This window comes from Ranitomeya imitator, chromosome 1, assembly GCF_032444005.1.
Source record: "Ranitomeya imitator isolate aRanImi1 chromosome 1, aRanImi1.pri, whole genome shotgun sequence".
Classification (NCBI taxonomy): domain Eukaryota; kingdom Metazoa; phylum Chordata; class Amphibia; order Anura; family Dendrobatidae; genus Ranitomeya; species Ranitomeya imitator.
The window spans coordinates 428,310,165-428,332,616 of NC_091282.1; the positions used below are offsets into that span (position 1 = coordinate 428,310,165).

At 43.9% G+C, this 22,452-nt stretch overlaps 1 protein-coding gene across 1 annotated transcript in view; it reads right to left on the reverse strand.

Moving 5' to 3' along the window:
• LOC138670522 (transmembrane channel-like protein 2-A) overlaps positions 1-22,452 on the reverse strand; it is a 111,143-nt gene that overhangs the window by 71,278 nt on the left and 17,413 nt on the right. Inside the window, exons 2-3 of the mRNA XM_069757972.1 lie at positions 6,244-6,432; positions 5,493-5,672 (exon numbers count right to left, since the gene is read on the reverse strand). Coding sequence (XP_069614073.1) covers positions 5,493-5,672; positions 6,244-6,432 — 369 coding nt within the window. The remainder of the gene's footprint in view (positions 1-5,492; positions 5,673-6,243; positions 6,433-22,452) is intronic.

Consider the following 22,452-nt stretch of genomic DNA (forward strand, 5'->3'; position numbering starts at 1 on the left):
AGAGACACGAGAATCCAAAATCTTCTCCACAATATACTCCAATTCCCCCTCCACCAAAACAGGGGCAGGAGGCTCCACAGATGGAACCATAGGTGCCACGTATCTCCTCAACAACGACCTATGGAATACATTATGTATGGAAAAGGAGTCTGCGAGGGTCAGACGAAAAGACACCGGATTGAGAATCTCAGAAATCCTATACGGACCAATAAAACGAGGTTTAAATTTAGGAGAGGAAACCTTCATAGGTATATGACGAGAAGATAACCAAACCAGATCCCCAACACGAAGTCGGGGTCCCACACGGCGTCTGCGATTAGCGAAAAGCTGAGCCTTCTCCTGGGACAAGGTCAAATTGTCCACTACCTGAGTCCAGATCTGCTGCAACCTGTCCACCACATAATCCACACCAGGACAGTCCGAAGACTCAACCTGTCCTGAAGAGAAACGAGGATGGAACCCAGAATTGCAGAAAAATGGAGAGACCAAGGTAGCCGAGCTGGCCCGATTATTAAGGGCGAACTCAGCCAACGGCAAAAATGACACCCAATCATCCTGGTCAGCGGAAACAAAACATCTCAGATATGTTTCCAAGGTCTGATTGGTTCGTTCGGTCTGGCCATTAGTCTGAGGATGGAAGGCCGAGGAAAAAGATAGGTCAATGCCCATCCTACCACAAAAGGCTCGCCAGAACCTCGAGACAAACTGGGAACCTCTGTCAGAAACAATATTCTCAGGAATGCCATGTAAACGAACCACATGCTGGAAGAACAAAGGCACCAAATCAGAGGAGGAAGGCAATTTAACCAAGGGCACCAGATGGACCATTTTAGAAAAGCGATCACAGACCACCCAAATGACAGACATCTTTTGAGAAACGGGAAGGTCAGAAATGAAATCCATCGAAATATGTGTCCAAGGCCTCTTCGGGACCGGCAAGGGCAAAAGCAACCCACTGGCACGTGAACAGCAGGGCTTAGCCCTAGCACAAATTCCACAGGACTGCACAAAAGCACGCACATCCCGTGACAGAGATGGCCACCAGAAGGATCTAGCAACCAACTCCCTGGTACCAAAGATTCCTGGATGACCGGCCAGCACCGAACAATGAAGTTCAGAGATAACTTTACTAGTCCACCTATCAGGGACGAACAGTTTCTCGGCCGGACAACGATCAGGTTTATTAGCCTGAAATTTCTGCAACACTCTCCGCAAATCAGGGGAGATGGCAGACACAATGACTCCTTCCTTGAGGATACTCGCCGGCTCAGATAACCCCGGAGAGTCGGGCACAAAACTCCTAGACAGAGCATCCGCCTTCACATTTTTAGAGCCCGGAAGGTATGAAATCACAAAATCAAAACGAGCAAAAAATAACGACCAACGGGCCTGTCTAGGATTCAAGCGCATGGCAGACTCAAGATAAGTAAGGTTCTTATGATCAGTCAAAACCACCACGCGATGCTTAGCACCCTCAAGCCAATGACGCCACTCCTCGAATGCCCACTTCATGGCCAGCAACTCTCGGTTGCCCACATCATAATTACGCTCAGCAGCAGAAAATTTCCTGGAAAAGAAAGCACATGGTTTGAACACTGAGCAACCAGAACCTCTCTGTGACAAAACCGCCCCTGCACCAATCTCAGAAGCATCAACCTCGACCTGGAACGGAAGAGAAACATCAGGTTGACACAACACAGGGGCACAGCAAAAACGACGCTTCAACTCCTGAAAAGCTTCCACGGCAGCAGAAGACCAATTAACCAAATCAGCACCCTTCTTGGTCAAATCGGTCAATGGTCTGGCAATGCTAGAAAAATTACAGATGAAGCGACGATAAAAATTAGCAAAGCCCAGGAATTTCTGCAAACTTTTTAGAGATGTCGGCTGAGTCCAATCCTGGATGGCCTGAACCTTAACCGGATCCATCTCGATAGTAGAAGGGGAAAAGATGAACCCCAAAAATGAAACTTTCTGCACACCGAAGAGACACTTTGATCCCTTCACGAACAAGGAATTAGCACGCAGTACCTGGAAAACCATTCTGACTTGCTTCACATGAGACTCCCAATCATCTGAGAAGATCAAAATGTCATCCAAGTAAACAATCAAGAATTTATCCAGATACTCACGGAAAATGTCATGCATAAAAGACTGAAAAACAGATGGAGCATTGGCAAGTCCGAACGGCATCACCAGATACTCAAAATGACCCTCGGGCGTATTAAATGCCGTTTTCCATTCATCTCCCTGCCTGATTCTCACCAGATTATACGCACCACGAAGATCAATCTTAGTAAACCAACTAGCCCCCTTAATCCGAGCAAACAAGTCAGAAATCAATGGCAAGGGATACTGAAACTTAACAGTGATCTTATTAAGAAGGCGGTAATCAATACACGGTCTTAGCGAACCATCCTTCTTGGCTACAAAAAAGAACCCTGCTCCCAATGGTGATGACGATGGGCGAATATGTCCCTTCTCCAGGGACTCCTTCACATAACTGCGCATAGCGGTGTGTTCAGGTACGGACAAATTAAATAAACGACCCTTAGGGAATTTACTACCAGGAATCAAATCGATAGCACAATCACAATTCCCATGCGGAGGAAGGGCATCAGACTTGGACTCTTCAAATACATCCTGAAAGTCCGACAAGAACTCTGGGATGTCAGAAGGAATGGATGACGAAACAGACAAAAATGGAACATCACCATGTACTCCCTGACAACCCCAGCTGGTTACCGACATAGAGTTCCAATCCAATACTGGATTATGGGTTTGCAGCCATGGCAACCCCAACACGACCACATCATGCAAATTATGCAGTACCAAAAAGCGAATAACTTCCTGATGTGCAGGAGCCATGCACATGGTCAGCTGGGCCCAGTACTGAGGCTTATTCTTGGCCAGAGGTGTAGCATCAATTCCTCTCAACGGAATAGGACACCGCAAAGGCTCCAAGAAAAATCCACAACGTTTAGCATAATCCAAATCCATCAGATTCAGGGCAGCGCCTGAATCCACAAACGCCATGACAGAATATGATGACAAAGAGCACATTAAGGTAATAGACAAAAGGAATTTGGACTGTACAGTACCAATAACGGCAGAGCTATCGAACCGCCTAGTGCGTTTAGGACAATTAGAAATAGCATGAGTAGAATCACCACAATAGAAACACAGTCTGTTCAGACGTCTGTGTTCGTGCCGTTCTACTTTAGTCATAGTCCTGTCGCACTGCATAGGCTCAGGCTTACTCTCAGACAATACCGCCAGATGGTGCACAGATTTACGCTCGCGCAAGCGACGACCGATCTGAATGGCCAAGGACATAGACTCATTCAAACCAGCAGGCATAGGAAATCCCACCATTACATCCTTAGGAGCTTCAGAGAGACCCTTTCTGAACAAAGCCGCTAGTGCAGATTCATTCCACAGAGTGAGTACTGACCATTTTCTAAATTTCTGACAATATACTTCTACATCATCCTGACCCTGGCATAAAGCCAGCAGATTTTTCTCAGCTTGATCCACTGAATTAGGCTCATCGTAAAGCAATCCCAGCGCCTGGAAAAATGCATCAACATTACTCAATGCAGAATCTCCTGGTGCAAGAGAAAACGCCCAGTCCTGTGGGTCGCCGCGCAAAAAAGAAATAATAATCAAAACCTGTTGAATAGGATTACCAGAAGAATGAGGTTTCAAGGCCAAAAATAGCTTACAATTATTTCTGAAGCTCAGGAACTTAGTTCTGTCACCAAAAAACAAATCAGGAATCGGAATTCTTGGTTCTAGCATCGATTTCTGATCAATAGTATCTTGAATCTTTTGTACATTTACAACGAGATTATCCATTGAGGAGCACAGAGCCTGAATATCCATGTCCACAGCTGTGTCCTGAAGCACTCTAATGTCTAGGGGAAAAAAAAGACTGAAGACAGAGCTAAGAAAAAAAAATGATGTCAGGATTTCTTTTTTCCCTCTATTGGAAATCATTGAATGGCTCCTTGTACTGTTATGGCTGGCAATCAGGCAACACAGCGTGCAGTAATCAGCGCACATACAGAGATCTGGCAATAACCCAAAACAATAGGACGAGCTCTGAGACGTGGAATCTCTGTAGACTGCAGTACCTGATCTATCCTCACACAACTGGAAGCAGCAGTGGATTGCGCCTATCAACTACCTATGCAACTCGGCACTGCCTGAGGAGCTGACTAGCCTGAAGATAGAAATACAAGCCTGACTTACCTCAGAGAAATACCCCAAAGGAATAGGCAGCCCCCACATATAATGACTGTTAGCAAGATGAAAAGACAAACGTAGGAATGAAATAGATTCAGCAAAGTGAGGCCCGATATTCTAGACAGAGCGAGGATAGCAAAGAGAACTATGCAGTCTACAAAAAACCCTAAAACGAAAACCACGCAAAGGGGCAAAAAGACCCACCGTGCCGAACTAACAGCACGGCGGTGCACCCCTTTGCTTCTCAGAGCTTCCAGCAAAAGATAATAACAAGCTGGACAGAAAAAACAGAAAACAAACTAGAAGCACTTATCTAGCAGAGCAGCAGGCCCAAGGAAAAATGCAGTAGCTCAGATCCAACACTGGAACATTGACAAGGAGCAAGGAAGACAGACTCAGGTGGAGCTAAATAGCAAGGCAGCCAACGAGCTCACCAAAACACCTGAGGGAGGAAGCCCAGAGACTGCAATACCACTTGTGACCACAGAAGTGAACTCAGCCACAGAATTCACAACAGTCAGGTGAGTTTGCTGGCCAATCAAGCACAGTGATACTGTTGCTCTTAAACAAGGTATTGGTGCTTTTGGCAGTGTGGACAGGTGCCAAGTCCTACTGGAGAATTAAATTTCCATCTCCAAAAAGTTTGTTGGCAGAGAGAAGCATGAAGTGCTCTAAAATGTCCTGGTAGATGGCTGCACTGACTTTGGTCTTGATAAAACACAGTGGACCTTACCCTCAACTTTCCACTTTGAACAGCCAGCTTCTGTAGCAATGACGTTTTGTGGCTTACCTTCCTTGTGGAGTGTGACAATGACTACCTTCTGGACATCTGTCAAGTCAGCAGTCTTCCCCATGATTGTGGAGCCTACTGAAAAACTAAGGGACCTTTTTAAACGCTTAGGAAGCCTTTGCAGGAGTTTTTTGTTAATTACTCTAATTTACTGAGATAATTACTTTTGGGTTTTCATTGGCTGTAAGCCGGAATCATCAACATTAACAGAAATAAACACTTGAAATACGTAGATAACTCTGTTTGTAATGACTCCATATATTATATGAGTTTCACTTTTTGTATTGAAGAACAGAAATAAATTAACTTTTTGATGATATTCTAATTTTGTGAGAAGAGCTTGTAGTATCCAACACACCTAACAAATTATGTAATATAATATGAGATTTAAGCATTAGAACTTCATCTATTCCATGAAATACCAGAGCAATGTTTTGTACATTTTAAATCATACCTTGCCATTGACATCATCAATTAAAGCCAGCAAAAAAGTATACAGATTGCCAAGGAAGAGTGCGAAAATCCGCCCAAGTTGCCACTTTAAAGCCAGTCTAGGGTGATAATTTTCCATACCAGCAATTGTTTCAAATAATGGAGGGCAAAACATCGACAGAAGGTTCATTACAATTTCTACCTGCAAGTAGAATACACTTATAACTTAGTAGACAGACAGAACAAAGGGATATGTTCTGGGTAAGTGAGATAGGAATTAAGGGCAAAGCACAAAATACTCTTCGGAAACTGACAGACAGTATAGAGTCCATAATAGAAATATTGGCATTTAGCTGTCACTGGTATATAGCCTATATGAATTAATGTAATTGATATAGGTGAAAAATGAAGTGTAGTTCAGGGGTCCAAAATAGAGCTTGCAAAATAATGATTTTGTTGGACTGCAGTCTTGCTTATAGTTTTAAAGGACTCTAGAGACATTAGACTAATAGGCTCATGTTACTCAAAGTGGTAAATATCCCTTACCTGTTACCTTTGGTACCGAAAACAGGCCCCCCACATTTATTAACTATGTCATGTGACCACTTAAGGCATTTATTGGGGTGACCCTGGTGACTGCTGGAGTTAATTTGCTTGAAACTGATATTTAATTGTCAGGAAAAAATACTTTTAACTAATCTTTATCTGTTTTCTATGGATCCCAAAGATAAAAATATAAGTCATATTGAAATAAGACATACAATTAGTCATACCTCATTATTCTGGTACCAACTTGGGTTATCCAGCTTTTTGAATTCCTGTGATCGCTTCACAACAAAATAAATGAGATAACCACTTCCTCCAAGACAAATGGTGATCATAAAGTTGGCCAGAACAATTAGAAACCTCCGTAAATGAATATTTTCTTCCTTTGTGTTTTCTTGTTCATCCACAATAGATTCCTGATGGCAACATAAATCTATTGTTCTTTACATTGTTTGCCAATTGTCAAATTATTCTACAGCTTTAGCCACAAAGCTTTGCATTTGTTAAAATCTTGCCAAAATGGTAGCAATTAAACACAATAACATGTCACAGTCACGCAGTCACATGAGAACTCAGTTTTATTACAGAGATATATACTGTGTATATATATATATATATATATATATATACATATAAAGTTGTGTGAAAAGGTGGTTACCCCCTTCCTGATTTCCTATTCTTTGCATGTTTATCATGCTTCAATGTTTTAGATCACCAAACGAATGTAAAGATTAGACAAACATAGCACAAGTAAATACAAAATGCAGTTTTGAAATGAAGGTCTTTGTTAACACCGTCACCCTGAAGACTGTTTTCACCTTCCCTTAAAAGGCCAATTTTAAAAAAAATCTGACCAGTGTTACTTTATGAAGGGGTTCTCTGTCTTGGTGTTGCTTCTCTGATATTCCAGACAGATGATGTTTATTTAAAAGCATCTTGGTGATGATCTAACTATACTGTATGTAGTTAATCTTCATATATACTGTGCGTAATCACTATATTTATTTAATCCTTATATGTACTGTATTTTCTGGCTTATAAGACTACTTTTTAACCCCTGAAAATCTTCTCAAAAGTCGGGTGTCGTCTTATACGCCAGGTGTCGTCTTATAGGGCAGATGCGGAGTAATCTGCGGTCGCCGCATATTGTGGGTGGAGCGGCCCCAATGACGAGGTGAGGGCGCCTCACTGGGAAGGTGTAAGTGAAGCAGAGGCAGAGAAGAAGATAATAGGATACAAGGGTGAGCCAGATGAGTGAAAGAGGAGTGTTTTTCTAGGCACAGCACCTCTCTCTCTTTTTTGCATACCCCTGGCATCCCAGACGCTGACAGTTTGCTTCACTTACACCTTCCTGGTGAGGCGCTCTCTCACCTCATCATCGGGACCACTCCCCTCCACTATATACGTCGACCGCAGATTGCTCCGCACCCACCCTATGAGACGACACCCGGCATATAAGACAACCCCCGACTTTTGAGAAGATTTTATATTTTAACTGGAAAAGTTGTGGGTCGTCTTATACGCCCATTCGTCTTATACGCCGGAAAATACGGTATTTATTAACCTGTGTATGTTAACACATACAAAAGTGTACGCACTCAGACTATTCAATCATAGTATTCCTTGAATTTTGTAGTTTGCAATAAAATTGCGTTGTATTGCAAGTATTTGCCTTAGCCGTATCTGAACCTTAGTGTTAAAAACATGTCAAATAAAATTGCAAAATTCTCCTGTAAATAATTGTGCAAAGAGGGAACCATCATACCATTAAAAAATACGAGTGAATTTTCCTGGGCCCATCCAGTTTGTGGGTTCCAAGGCCTAATGGGGTGCATATGACTGACTATGCAGCAGGGCTCACCTTCCTTCCAATTTATAAAACAAAGGAATATGGAGCACAAAATGCAACTGTGAAGTGGATTTTCCTGGGCCCATCCGCTATGTGGGTTCCAAGGCCTAATGGGGTGCATATGACTGACTATGCAGCAGGACTGGCCTTCCTGCCACCAATGTGTAAAAACAAGGAGAACGGGAGTACAAAATGCATATTGTGAAGTGGATTTTCCTGGGCTCATCCAGTATGTGGGTTCCGAGGCCTAATGGGGTGCATATGACTGACTATGCAGCAGGGCTGGACTTGCCGCCAATGTATAAAACAAAGGAGTATGGAGCACAAAATGCATATTGTGCAGTGGCTTTTCCTGGGCCCATCCAGTATGTGGGTTCCAAGGCCTAATGGGGTGCATATGACTAACTATGTAGCAGGGTTCGCCTTCCTGCCAATGTGTAAAACAAAGGAGTGCGGGAGTACAAAATGCATATTGTGAAGTGGATTTTCATGGGCACATCCAGTATGTGGGTTCCAAGGCCTAATGGGGTGCATATGACTGACTATGCAGCAGGGCTCGCCTTCCTGCCAATGTATAAAACAAATGAGTATGGGGAACAAAATGCACATTGTTAAGTGGATTTTCATGGGCACATCCAGTATGTGGGTTTCAAGGCCTAATGGGGTGCATATGACTGACTATGCAGCAGGGCTCGCCTTCCTGCCAATGTATAAAACAAAGGAGTATGGGGAACAAAATGCACATTGTTAAGTGGATTTTCATGGGCACATCCAGTATGTGGGTTCCAAGGCCTAATGGGGTGCATATGACTGACTATGCAGCAGGGCTGGCCTTGCCGCCAACGTGTAAAACCAAGGAGTATGGAGTACAAAATGCATATTGTGAAGTGGAGTTTACTGGGCCCATCCAGTATGTGGGTTCCAAGGCCTAATGGGGTGCATATGACTGACTATGCAGCAGGGCTGGCCTTGCCGCCAATGTGTAAAACCAAGGAGTTCAGGAGTACAAAATGCATATTGTGAAGTGGATTTGCAAGGGCCCATCCAGTATGTGGGTTCAAAGGCTTATTGGGGTGCATATGAATTGGTAGCAGGGCAGGCCTTGCATTCAATGCAACATTTTTTCAGGAGGCCCTCTTGGACATCTTACGAAAGGGGTATTGTGGTGCATTGTAATTCTTGGCAGCCCATCCACTCACCACGTAGGCAGCAACAGTTTAGGAGACCCACTCTTTAATAATGGCCCTTTAAGAAGATTAATGCCACCTGATACACCAGTAAAAATAGGCTATGTGGCTTTAAGAGTCCCTCCTTCATAAATGAAACAAGATGGATCTGCATATGTGTCACACACCACATGGCCAGATAGGGTTGTTAAATGTTACAATGACATTTCCCAGTGAATGCATTTGTAGTGGCTGAAAGCAATGTTAAAGTTGAAAAACGCTTCAAAAACGCTGCGTCTGAACTAAGCCCAAGTGGGGGAGGAAATTTTTGGTTTGGGGTTAATTAGTTGGCCTTACACGCAAGTAAATAATCTTCAAAGGATGTGCCTTAACATATTTCCCAGCAAAATCCATTTTGGTTTTGTTTTAATGTGTTTTTTGTGGCACAGGGAAAAATTGAATAAATCTCTGAAAAAATTGTTTAGAGCTGTGAACTAGGAGTCAGGAATACTTCCAGGGGCGATCCCCATGATGTTCCTGTGTCATTTGAGCAGTGTTTCCTCATTTTCAGACATTTTTAGACCTTAAAAGGACCCCCGGGGGGATCGCGGTAAAAATACCCGGGTCTCCCATAGACTTACATTGGGCTCGTTGCTTGGGTCCAGTACCCGAGTATTCCAATCTGCTCAACCCGAGCAACGAACATCCGAGCATTTTAGTGCTCGCTCATCATTAGTGATGACCCAATGTGGCCTGAGAATCCTGTGTGAGTCTGGGCTGTGTGGTATCAGCCACTGTACAATCTTGCTCCATAGCCACCTGCTCAGACTTCAAAACTTCCTCTTTCAGATTCTGCAGCGAACGTTTTAATAGACAGAGCAGTGGGATGGTTACCCTCATAATACCGTCATCATCGCTTACCATCTTGGTGCAGTATTCAAAGTTTTGAAGAACCTCACATAGGTCATTGATCCACACCCACTCGCCAGTTATGTTTGAGGGCTGAGTGTTACTCTGACGGTCATTGAGAAGCTGGAATTCAGAGACTGCTCTCTGCTGCTTACTAAGCCTTAACAAAATATGGAAGGTCAAATTCCAGTGTGGCGCCCCAGGGTCCTGGTCATCACAGTAGCATTACTTTCCTCACGGGGAGAGTGATGTTACACTTGAAGGCAAGAAGGGATAACTGTAACCAGGTAACACAAGCATGCAACACATTCAGACTCCAGGCCAAAAGGGGGAGCTTTTTATACTATTTACAAGGTGACTCCCCATATATAAGGTTGTTTAAAAGGCAAAGGTCAGAATAGTTCTTGCCAGGAAACAGACTGGATCAGTCTGAGGCAGAAGAGGGTTTACAGAGCTGTGTAGCCGCAGTGCAGCAATTCCTGGAAAGAGACATACAGAAAGCTGAATATCTTGCAGTGAGCATGAAGGAGAGCAAAGCACAGGAGAGGATACCAGGGGGAGACCAGCCCCAAGCAGGCTGCCTCCTTCTGAGGAGCAGAGACCGGTAGCCGGAAAACCGAGGTTGTAAGGCCCTCCACGACATACAGCAGAGACTGGCAGGACAGCTGAACTTCACGTTACCTGTCCGCCTTAATACTCAGGAGACACGGTGACAACTTTAGAGCCCGGGGCGTGCTAGAGTCCCTATAAACAGACTCAAGTGACCAGTCATATGGGTTGTATCCTATCCTTTAAGGGGGGACAGAGAGAGAGAACATCTGTGAGGACCTTATCTGAAGCAATAGGCAGTAAGGGACTACAACACCATGGCGCTAGAGGAAGGCTTTGATTTCCACCTGGCTAAGGGGACTCCTAACTTGCCTCCAAGCCGGCTGGACCCTGCCTGCCCTGTGATTTGGTGCCCTGGACTGTGGCTGCCTGAGTCGACAGTATACAAGGTAAAAAGACTGCAACACTGTGTCCTCGTTCTTTCCTGCACCATTGATCATCTTCCATCTATACACCAGGAGCCCTGGGGATATACTTCACCTGTGGGAAGTTATACCATCTAGCTGCCATAACATCACCCCAGAGGACCCCTTAAAGAAGTGTCGGTCCCCACTGACCGAATACCACAGGTGGCGTCACGAACACAAACTTTATTCCCTTTAAAGACCTCCCCTTTTGTATTTGTGCACAGAGCCACGGACCGGGTCGCCACCGTGACATCCCCCTGTGAGCGCAGGATCCGGTACCGAGTACCCCACGGCCCTGGTGAGCGACTCACCAGCATGGTGTATAAACATAAGGATGAATTACCTCGGGGAGATCAAAACATCCAGCACCGCGGAGACACCATCACGTGTTTCTCATCGCAGTGATCCAGAACACTGCCACCATCCCTTATGGGAAATATGCAAATGAATGTAGAAAACCCACGGAGACACCATCACGTGTTTCTCAACGCAAGCAATAAATAGCCAGGTCTTTCACCGGGAAGGAACAACCACGGGAAGGGCAGCATCCAAAAAGGAAAATCACCTATGCCAATACATGGTACCCATCCACAGACAGTTGTTTCGGGGTATTTGCCCCTCATCAGTGTGGAGTAGGAAACTGGCTATTAGGAGCAGTGCCTAGTAAAAGGACTATAAACATAAGGATGAATGACCTCTGGGAGATCAAAACATCCAACACCGCGGAGACACCATCACGTGTTTCTCAACGCAGTGATCCAGAACACTGCCCCCACCCCTTATGGGAAATATGCAAATGCATGTAGAAAAGCCGCGGAGCCTCCATCACTTGTTTCTCAATGCAAGGAATAAATAGCCAAGTCTTTCACTGGGAAAGAACAACCACGGAAAGGGCAGCATCCAAAAAGGAAAACCACCTATGCCAAAACGTGGTATCCATCCACAGACAACTGTTATGGGGTATTTGCCCCTCATCAGTGTGGAGAGGGAAACTGGCTATTAGGAGCAGTGCCTAGTAAAAGGACTATAAACATAAGGATGAATGACCTTTTACTAGGCACTGTTCCTAATAGCCAGTTTCCTACTCCACACTGATGAGGGGCAAATACCCCGAACAGCTGTCTGTGGATGGATACCATGTTTTGGCATAGGTGGTTTTCCTTTTTGGATGCTGCCCTTCCCGTAGTTGTTCCTTCCTGGTGAATGACCTGTCTATTTAATGCTTGCATTGAGAAACACGTGATGGTGTCTCCGCAGCTTTTCTACATGCATTTGCATATTTCCCATAAGGGATGGGGACAGTGTTCTGGATCACTGCGTTGAGAAACATGTGATGGTGTCTCCGCGGTGTTGGATGTTTTGATCTCCCCGAGGTCATTCATCCTTATGTTTATAGTCCTTTTACTAGGCACTGCTCCTAATAGCCAGTTTTCTACTCCACACTGATGAGGGGCAAATACCCCAAAACAGCTGTCTGTGGATGGATACCATGTTTTGGCAGAGGTAGTTTTCCATTTTCGATGCTGCCCTTCCTGTGGTTGTTACTTCCCGGTGAAAAACCTGGCTATTTTTTGCTTGCGTTGAGAAACACGTGATGGTGTCTCCATGGCTTTTCTACATTCACCAGCATGGTGGGCGGGTCATAAACCAGTCGCTGATGAGGCAAATTAAAGCACTGCTGCAGTGAAGCTAGACCAGTGGAAGCCTGAGATGACTTTCTGAAATGTGCTCTGACACAGCGTACCTTAGAAAGTAGGTCAAGCAAGTCAGGGTATGTTTTTAAAAAACATTGTAAAACCAAGTTCAGCACATGGGCCATACATGGAACGTGTACCAGCTTGCCAAGCTTTAAAGCCGCCACCAAGTTACAACCATTATCGCACGCAATCAGACCTGGTTGGGGATTCAGCAGGAAGATCCACTGTTCAGTCCGTTCTTTTATCCCTTTCATGAGCTTGGCTGCATTGTGAACTTTATCACCTATACACATGAGTTTCAGCAGAACATGCTGCCGCTTTACCAAGGCAATGCTATAGATTTCCCAGCTGGGGAGTGAAGGGGAGGCTAGTTCCGCTGAGGATGAGGAGGAGATCATCTTGCTGACACACTCCAAATGCAGAGTAATGAAGATTATTGCCCCTGATAAATTTTCATGTATTATTATCTCTACCCAGATTGCGCCAGTCGCACAACTGCTAGACAAATATTAGGTATTTTAAGTGGAAAATAGCAGAGGGCTGCAGCATGTACTTGCAATGATCAGAACACCTAGGTGCCTGCCTTTCAACCACCCACCCACCCACCCTCCGTCCCTGCTATTAAATCTCTCACTGCTAAATCCCCACCTAACAAAGAAAAACAAGTATTTTTGACAGTCTTCAGCTCTTAAAAGAGCATTTTGGAATAAATAACATTGGCTATAGCTTTCTATCATTGTCCCTATTCTCTTTTCACTCTCCCTACCCTCACACTATACTGTTTCCGGCTGTAATGTGCACAAGATGGAGCCGGCAGCCTTTAAATATCCCCTATGATGCTGGAAGGCCATCCAATCACAGTAATGCCACACCAAAGATTATTGTGATTTTCAAGCCAGCCTCGCATGTTCATTGGCTGTAAACAAAGCACCAAAAATGCTGGGCGGGTCACTCGAATATACTGAGGCTAATGCCTAATTACTCGTCGAGTAACGAATAGCCTGAATACTGTACTATTTGTGCACATAACGAGTAGTGCAGACTGTGTCCACTCATCACTTGATGTAGCATTGATATTTATGCCACTCTCTACCTCATCTCTTCTCTGAAATCTAGTGAAACTGATTTAATTTGTATTGCATGTATTAATATATGTTCTTTGGTCTATTTAATTTATACCTTTTAATACATTGAATTTTGGGCATATTACTCTGTTTTTCTAGTATCTTATGTTTATTGGAATATCCCCCCTTGATCCTACATTGGGCCTTCCCACATAGGTATCGGACCCTATTGTCAGGTGACAATTATAATTTCCGTTTTGGTATTTATTTCTCTCTTTGCGCGAACACAGCTCTCGCAGAGCAGTATATGTACTGTGCATGTCGGGAAGGGGTAAATGGAAAAAAAATCTAAACCTACAGGACCCTGTGTGAAAACGGGATTGCTCCTAAACCAAGTAACAGGTTGGGCCACCCTTAACAGCAACAACTGCAATCAAGCATTTGCAATAACTGGCAATGAGTCTTTTACAATGCTCTGGAGGAATTTTGGCCCAATCATCTTTGCAGAATTGTTGTAATTCAGACATATTGGAGAGTTTCCAACAATGAACTGCCTTTTTAAAGGTCATAGTAGATATGTTTACACCGCACACTCTGATGACAATGTGTGAATTACTTGAATATTTATTGGTCAAAATAAATTTAAATAAGGGAGCGAAACAGAAATATAGTGCTGGAAGCGATATATAAAACAGACGTTTCGGCTCAACCAGAGCCTTATTCATTGAATCGCTGAAAGAACAAAAGAGTCATGTATCACCAAGAGACAAAATAACAAACTAATAAGCAATAAACAAAATAGTATAATGGTAGTGCACTGTGGAATAATTCTGTGATCCTGGAAATAAAAGACAGCATATCGTGAACGGACAATATATACAATATATATAGTATTGAGCTAACAAATAGTCTACTTCTAACGAATGTATACATAGAGGAAACCATATGTTTACCTTATCCACAATAAGAAGTGATTTGAAGCGGATAGGGTAGAGATCCCTCAGTGCCAAGATACGGCTGCAAAGAATAGCATCATGATTAAAAGAGAGGTCTAACTCACTATGATATAGAGAGAAGGAAGGAAGAATGGGTAGGTACCTATAGCTGTATGACTGATCCTGAGTCTTCAAGTGTGATGGCCCAATAGATATGTGGTAGCCTATGAGGAGAGGGGGGGAAAGCCCACATAGAGAAATATGTATGGGGACAAGTAAATGTAGGTCATAGCGCTGATGTATCCTAAATAGTGTGAAGGCGCACGTTACCTGCAGAGTAGTGGATGTATGCGGCGCTCCCGCGCCTTGCTATGGTCAGCAGCGTGCCTGCAGCCCCCATGTCTCAGTATTATATGCGGCAAGGAGCGCCGAAACCGGAAGTCCCGGACCGGAAGTGACGTGGCGCTGTCTGTCAGGATCGCACTGCGCAGGTGTAGGAGCCTGTGTGTACCCTGTAGTCAGGGTAACGAAGAAAGGAGCGATGGCGCTGTAAGAGCGCTATGTTGTGGCCCCAGAGCGCTATTGTGTGCCAAACATCTACCTGTATGAATATGGAGTAGGGAGGAGGGCTGAACAGAAGGCTGAATGAAAGTGCAAAGCGTAATAAATGCAAAACTATAATAGGTAATATGCATATAGGATAATAATCATGTAAGGACATATACTAGGGGAATTAAGGAGGGGGAAGCTAAGGTACTAAAGTCCCTAGTGGATAAAAAAACCTAATGTCAGTGATGTATAGTGGATAAGGACGTAGTATGATGAAGACTAAATAAGAGTATAGGGACAAAGGAAACAGGGAAGAAAAAGAGACAGAAACCAGAGGGTGGAGGGGGGAGGGAAAAGGGGAGGGAAAAGGGGTATGTATAGGGGAAAGAAAAGGGGGGGGGGAATATATGCGAAACTCACCTACAAAGACAGTAGTTTAGCGGGTCTGTAAAAGCAATAGGATAAAGATTATTCATAAAAGCCAATCTATGTCTCTATTGAGCCCTTTAGGGGCTAAAGTATCTAATTTATGGATCCAATATGTCTCTCTCAATTTGAGTAGTCTTACATGATTACCACCCCTACGGGGGCGGGGGACGTGTTCTATAACCTGAAAACGGAGTTGAGCCACAGAGTGTCCGGAATTAGAAAAATGTTCTGGTATGGGGAGCCAATTCTTATTGCAACGGATAGTCGATTTATGGCTCGCAATACGATCCCTCACATGTTGAGTGGTCTCCCCCACATAGAGGAGACCACACGGACATTTCACCAGATACACCACAAAATTAGAATTGCACGTATGGAAACCTTTGATAGGGAAAGATTTGCCTGTCCTAGGATGGGTTATATTGTCCGACTTGATGACATTCGAGCAGGCTGCACAATTGAGACAAGGGAATGTCCCCTGTCGGCGGGTTGCCAGAGTCTTTTGTGTTAACGTAGGCCTGGAGCTCCCCACATCAGCTCTAACTAACTTGTCACGGATATTGGAGGGTCGTTTGGTACAGATCAGGGTAGGTGCCTTGAATGAGTCTATTTCAGGGTATGCCTTAGATAGTAATGGCCAGTGTTTCTTAATGATAGAGTATACTCTGGGCATTGTCGGATGGAATGTATGTACAAAGGGAATACGATCCCTGGGGTACATAGGAGGTTGAGGGGAAGGCGGGGTTAAAGCCCTGGTCTTTTAAAAATCCAGTAATTTGGCTGGGTAGTGTCTCAGTTCAAATTTTTGGGCCGTGGTGTCCAGTCTTTCTTTGCGGATTTCAGGATTGGAGACAATGCGTGACACTCTGTCAAATTGTGAGCGTGGCAGGCTATTTTTTGTGGTCCTGGGGTGGCAATTTGAGTAGTACAAAAGACTGTTGCTGTCAGTGGGCTTGCAGTAAAGGTCTGTGGAGAGGTTACCTTCAATGTCCTTCATAACTAGTGTGTCCAAGAATGGGACTGATTCCGTACTGTGGTGTAGTGTAAATTGTAACTCCGGATGGATAGAATTCAGTTGTGAGAAAAATTCAAGCATAGAATTGGATGTACCCGTCCAAATGAAAAAGATATCATCGATATACCGATGATATCCCAGGGCAAATTGTGAGAAGAGATCATTGGAAAATACATAGTTAATTTCAAAGAAATTCATATAGGCATTAGCGTAAGCTGGCGCTACGTTCGCGCCCATCGCAGTGCCGCATCTCTGGACATAGAATGTGTCCTCAAATAGGAAATAATTTTCCCATAATACTATGTCAAGTAGGTCTAGGCAGAATTGTATAGAATCAACGGACATACCAGATGATTCTAGTAGAAATTTTGTAGCCTCAATCCCTTTGTCATGTGTAATCGAGGTATAGAGACTGTTGACGTCTAAGGTCACTAAGATGCTCTCTGTGGGTACTGTACCCAAATGTTGTATGATCCTTAGAAAGTGTCCTGTATCTAGGAGATAGGATTTAGTTTTCTTCACAAGACGTGTCAGTATTTTTTCAAGGAAAACTGAGAGTGGAGATAAAACTGAGTCGGTGGAGGCGACTATCGGTCTTCCTGGTGGATTTTGGAGGGACTTGTGGATTTTAGGTAAAATGTAGAAAACCGGTGTGATGGGGTGGGGGTTAATGAGAAAGGAAGCAGTTTTCTGGTTGATCGTGTGGTGATCAAGATAATCATTTAGGAGGCTCTTGATTTTAGTGGTGATGCTGGTAACTGGGTCCCTTTGGATAATACCATAGGTATTGGAATCGGACAGCTGTCTGATTACTTCCTTGTTGTAGTCCGTGCGATTCATCACCACTATAGCTCCCCCTTTATCTGCTGGCTTAACCCCTTAGTGACAGAGCCAAATTTTTGAAATCTGACCAGTGTCACTTTATGTGGTAATAACTCTGGAATGCTTCAACAAATCCCAGTGATTTTGAGAGTGTTTTTTCGTGACACATTATACTTTATGATAATGGTAAATTTAGGTTGATATGCTTTATGTTTATTTATAAAAAATATCAGAAATTTGAAAAAAATGTTAAAAAATTAGCAATTTGCAAACTTTGAATGATTATCCCTTTAATCCCGATGGTCATACCACAGCAAAACATTAATAAATAACATTTCCCACATGTCGGCTTTACAACAGAACCATTTGCAAAATGTTATTTTATTTTGTTAGCATTTTAGGAGGATTAAAAATGTAGCAACAATTTAAATTTTTTTCAAGGAAATTTACAAAATGTATTTTTTTAGGGACCTATCCATGTTTGAAGTGAATTTGGGGGTCCTATATATAGGGAAATCCCCACAAGTGATACCATTTTAAAAACAGCACCCCCTGATATATTGAAAACTGCAGTCAGGTCGTTTGTTAACCCTTCGGGTGATTTTCAGGAATTAATGCAAAGTGGCATTAGAAAAATGAAAATGTGTATTTTTATCACCTAAATGTCACTAACTTCTGAACAGATTACTACAGCCGACAGACTCTAAGGCCGCGATTTGGTCATGAATTGCCATGGCAAACATCAGGACCACACAATTATGATCTGAGACCACCAATTGGGATACAGAGGAAGCCCCCACAGTCTGTTAACCGTTTATAATGATGTAGTCACTATTGACAGCAGCATCTAAGGGGTTAAATAGATTTGGACGGTGCAAACACTGATCATGGCTGATGCAGCAAGTTGTCAGCTATAGTGGACAGCTGACAGCTACTGGATTGTCACCTGTATGGGGATATAAGTCTCTTATATCTCAGGTCAGTTAAAAGGCGTATTGGCGGTCACTAAGGGGTTAATTGTAATGTTTTTATTGTTTTGAAGAGATGAAAGAGCTTGTTTCTCCACCAAGGAAAGATTAGAGTGAACAGGATAGAAGCCTAGTTGTTGTTGATGAGAGAATTGTTTGACCTCACGGTCCACCAGTGAAATAAAAGTTTCTGTTGCATGGTAGATGCGTGGAGGATTATACTTACTAGGAGTACGGAGGCCAAGGGACGTGATAGAAAGTTTAGGAGCCACAGTATTAACAGTGCCATGTGCCACCTCCCCCCTAGTATTATCAGATAGCCCAAAATGTGTTTTCAGTCTTACAGTCTGAAAAAAACGTTCGAGGTCTTTCTCCAATTGGAAGGAGTCCCAAGACGGGGTGGGGCAGAAGGACAGGCCCTTCTGTAGGACCGTCAATTCAGCCGGGTAGAGGAGATAGTCCGAGATGTTGATAACTAAGTCCGGTGTCTCACCTGTGAGCGGGTGGCCATTCTTTCTCCTTGATCTCCTGGTGGGTCTGCGGTTGGTTGTCCTCCCCTGCGGCTCTTCGATAAAAAATGCTGTCTGCCGGAAGTCGTGGAGGAGTCGCTCCCTGAGCTGAAAGATCCATATCTTGGTTTCGGGGTCGGCGCCATGGTCCTGTGTTGGCGGAAGTATCGTTCCATTTGTAGACTTTATTCAATGAATAGTCCTCCGTGTCACGTTGAAATTTTTGTCTCTTTTGTTCCTGTAGGGATTTCTGATGTTCCGTGAGTGATTTTTCTGTCTTGCTCTTGAGAGAGGTCCACTCCGTAGAGGACAGAGCGGTCGAGAGTTGTGCTTCGATAGCCTGTATACTCTGTTTGGTCTCCACTATAGTTTTTTGTAGGTACTCTATGGTGAGTAATATTATGTCTAGAGAGCACTTATTCAGTATTCTTTTGTATTTCTCACAATAAGCAGGGTTGTCAGAGAAGAGGGTGGGGCGAAGGTTACTCCTAAGCCCTCTGGGAATTTTACTCTGTCTGTGATATCCCCGGATGAATTGACGGTCCTACAGAAGGGCCTGTCCTTCTGCCCCACCCCGTCTTGGGACTCCTTCCAATTGGAGAAAGACCTCGAACGTATTTTTCGGACTGTAAGACTGAAAACACATTTTGGGCTATCTGATAATACTAGGGGGAGGTGGCACATGGCACTGTTAATACTGTGGCTCCTAAACTTTCTATCAAGTCTCTAGGCCTCCGTACTCCTAGTAAGTATAATCCTCCACGCATCTACCATGCAACAGAAACTTTTATTTCACTGGTGGACCGTGAGGTCAAACAATTCTCTCATCAACAACAACTAGGCTTCTATCCTGTTCACTCTAATCTTTCCTTGGTGGAGAAACAAGCTCTTTCATCTCTTCAAAACAATAAAAACATTACAATTAAGCCAGCAGATAAAGGGGGAGCTATAGTGGTGATTAGTGTTGAGCGATACCGTCCGATACTTGAAAGTATCGGTATCGGATAGTATCGGCCGATACCCGAAAAGTATCGGATATCGCCGATACCGATATCCGATACCAATACAAGTCAATGGGACACCAAGTATCGGAAGGTATTCTCATGGTTCCCAGGGTCTGAAGGAGAGGAAACTCTCCTTCAGGCCCTGGGATCCATATTAAAGTGTAAAATAAAGAATTAAAATAGAAAATATTGTTATATTCACCTCTCCGGCGGCCCCTGGACATCAGCGCGAGGAACTGGCGTCCGGCACGGCTTCTTTGTTCAAAATGAGCGCCTTTAGGACCTGCGGAATGACGTCGCGGCTTCTGATTGGTCGCGTGCCGCCCATGTGACCGCCACGCGACCAATCAGAAGCCGCGACGTCATTCCTCAGGTCCTAAAGGCGCTCATTCTAGGAATTTATCTGAGGAATGACGTCGCGGTTTCTGATTGGTCGCGTGGCGGTCACATGGGCGGCACGCGACCAATCAGAAGCCGCGACATCATTCCGCAGGTCCTAAAGGCGCTCATTTTGAACAAAGAAGCCGTGCCGGACGCCAGTTCCTCGCGCTGATGTCCAGGGGCCGCCGGAGAGGTGAATATAACAATATTTTTTATTTTAATTCTTTATTTTACACTTCCGATACCGATACCCGATATCACAAAAATATCGGATCTCGGTATCGGAATTCCGATACCGCAAGTATCGGCCGATACCCGATACTTGCGGTATCGGAATGCTCAACACTAGTGGTGATGAATCGCATGGACTACAACAAGGAAGTAATCAGACAGCTGTCCGATTCCAATACCTATGGTATTATCCAAAGGGACCCAGTTACCAGCATCACCACTAAAATCAAGAGCCTCCTAAATGATTATCTTGATCACCACACAATCGACCAGAAAACTGCTTCCTTTCTCATTAACCCCCACCCCATCACACCAGTTTTCTACATTTTACCTAAAATCCACAAGTCCCTCCAAAATCCACCAGGAAGACCGATAGTCGCCTCCACCGACTCAGTTTTATCTCCACTCTCAGTTTTCCTTGAAAAAATACTGACACGTCTTGTGAAGAAAACTAAATCCTATCTCCTAGATACAGGACACTTTCTAAGGATCATACAACATTTGGGTACAGTACCCACAGAGAGCATCTTAGTGACCTTAGACGTCAACAGTCTCTATACCTCGATTACACATGACAAAGGGATTGAGGCTACAAAATTTCTACTAGAATCATCTGATATGTCCGTTGATTCTATACAATTCTGCTTAGACCTACTTGACATAGTATTACGGAAAACTATTTCCTATTTGAGGACACATTCTATGTCTAGAGATGCGGCACTGCGATGGGCGCGAACGTAGCGCCAGCTTACGCTAATGCCTATATGAATTTCTTTGAAATTAACTATGTATTTTCCAATGATCTCTTCTCACAATTTGCCCTGGGATATCATCGGTATATCGATGATATCTTTTTCATTTGGACGGGTACATCCAATTCTATGCTTGAATTTTTCTCACAACTGAATTCTATCCATCCGGAGTTACAATTTACACTACACCACAGTACGGAATCAGTCCCATTCTTGGACACACTAGTTATGAAGGACATTGAAGGTAACCTCTCCACAGACCTTTACTGCAAGCCCACTGACAGCAACAGTCTTTTGCACTACTCAAGTTGCCACCCCAGGACCACGAAAAATAGCCTGCCACGCTCACAATTTGACAGAGTGTCACGCATTGTCTCCAATCCTGAAATCCGCAAAGAAAGACTGGACACCACGGCCCAAAAATTTGAACTGAGACACTACCCACCCAAATTACTGGATTTTGAAAAGACCAGGGCTCTAACCCCGCCTTCCCCTCAACCTCCTATGTACCCCAGGGATCGTATTCCCTTTGTACATACATTCCATCCGACAATGCCAGAGTATACTCTATCATTAAGAAACACTGGCCATTACTATCTAAGGCATACCCTGAAATAGACTCATTCAAGGCACCTACCCTGATCTGTACCAAACGACCCTCCAATATCCGTGACAAGTTAGTTAGAGCTGATGTGGGGAGCTCCAGGCCTACGTTAACACAAAAGACACTGGTAACCCGCCGACAGGGGACATTCCCTTGTCTCAATTGTGCAGCCTGCTCGAATGTCATCAAGTCGGACAACATAACCCATCCTAGGACAGGCAAATCTTTCCCTATCAAAGGTTTCCATACGTGCAATTCTAATTTTGTGGTGTATCTGGTGAAATGTCCGTGTGGTCTCCTCTATGTGGGGATCCATAAATTAGATACTTTAGCCCCTAAAGGGCTCAATAGAGACATAGATTGGCTTTTATGAATAATCTTTATCCTATTGCTTTTACAGACCCGCTAAACTACTGTCTTTGTAGGTGAGTTTCGCATATATTCCCCCCTTTTCTTTCCCCTATACATACCCCTTTTCCCTCCCCCTCCACCCTCTGGTTTCTGTCTCTTTGTCTTCCCTGTTTCCTTTGTCCCTA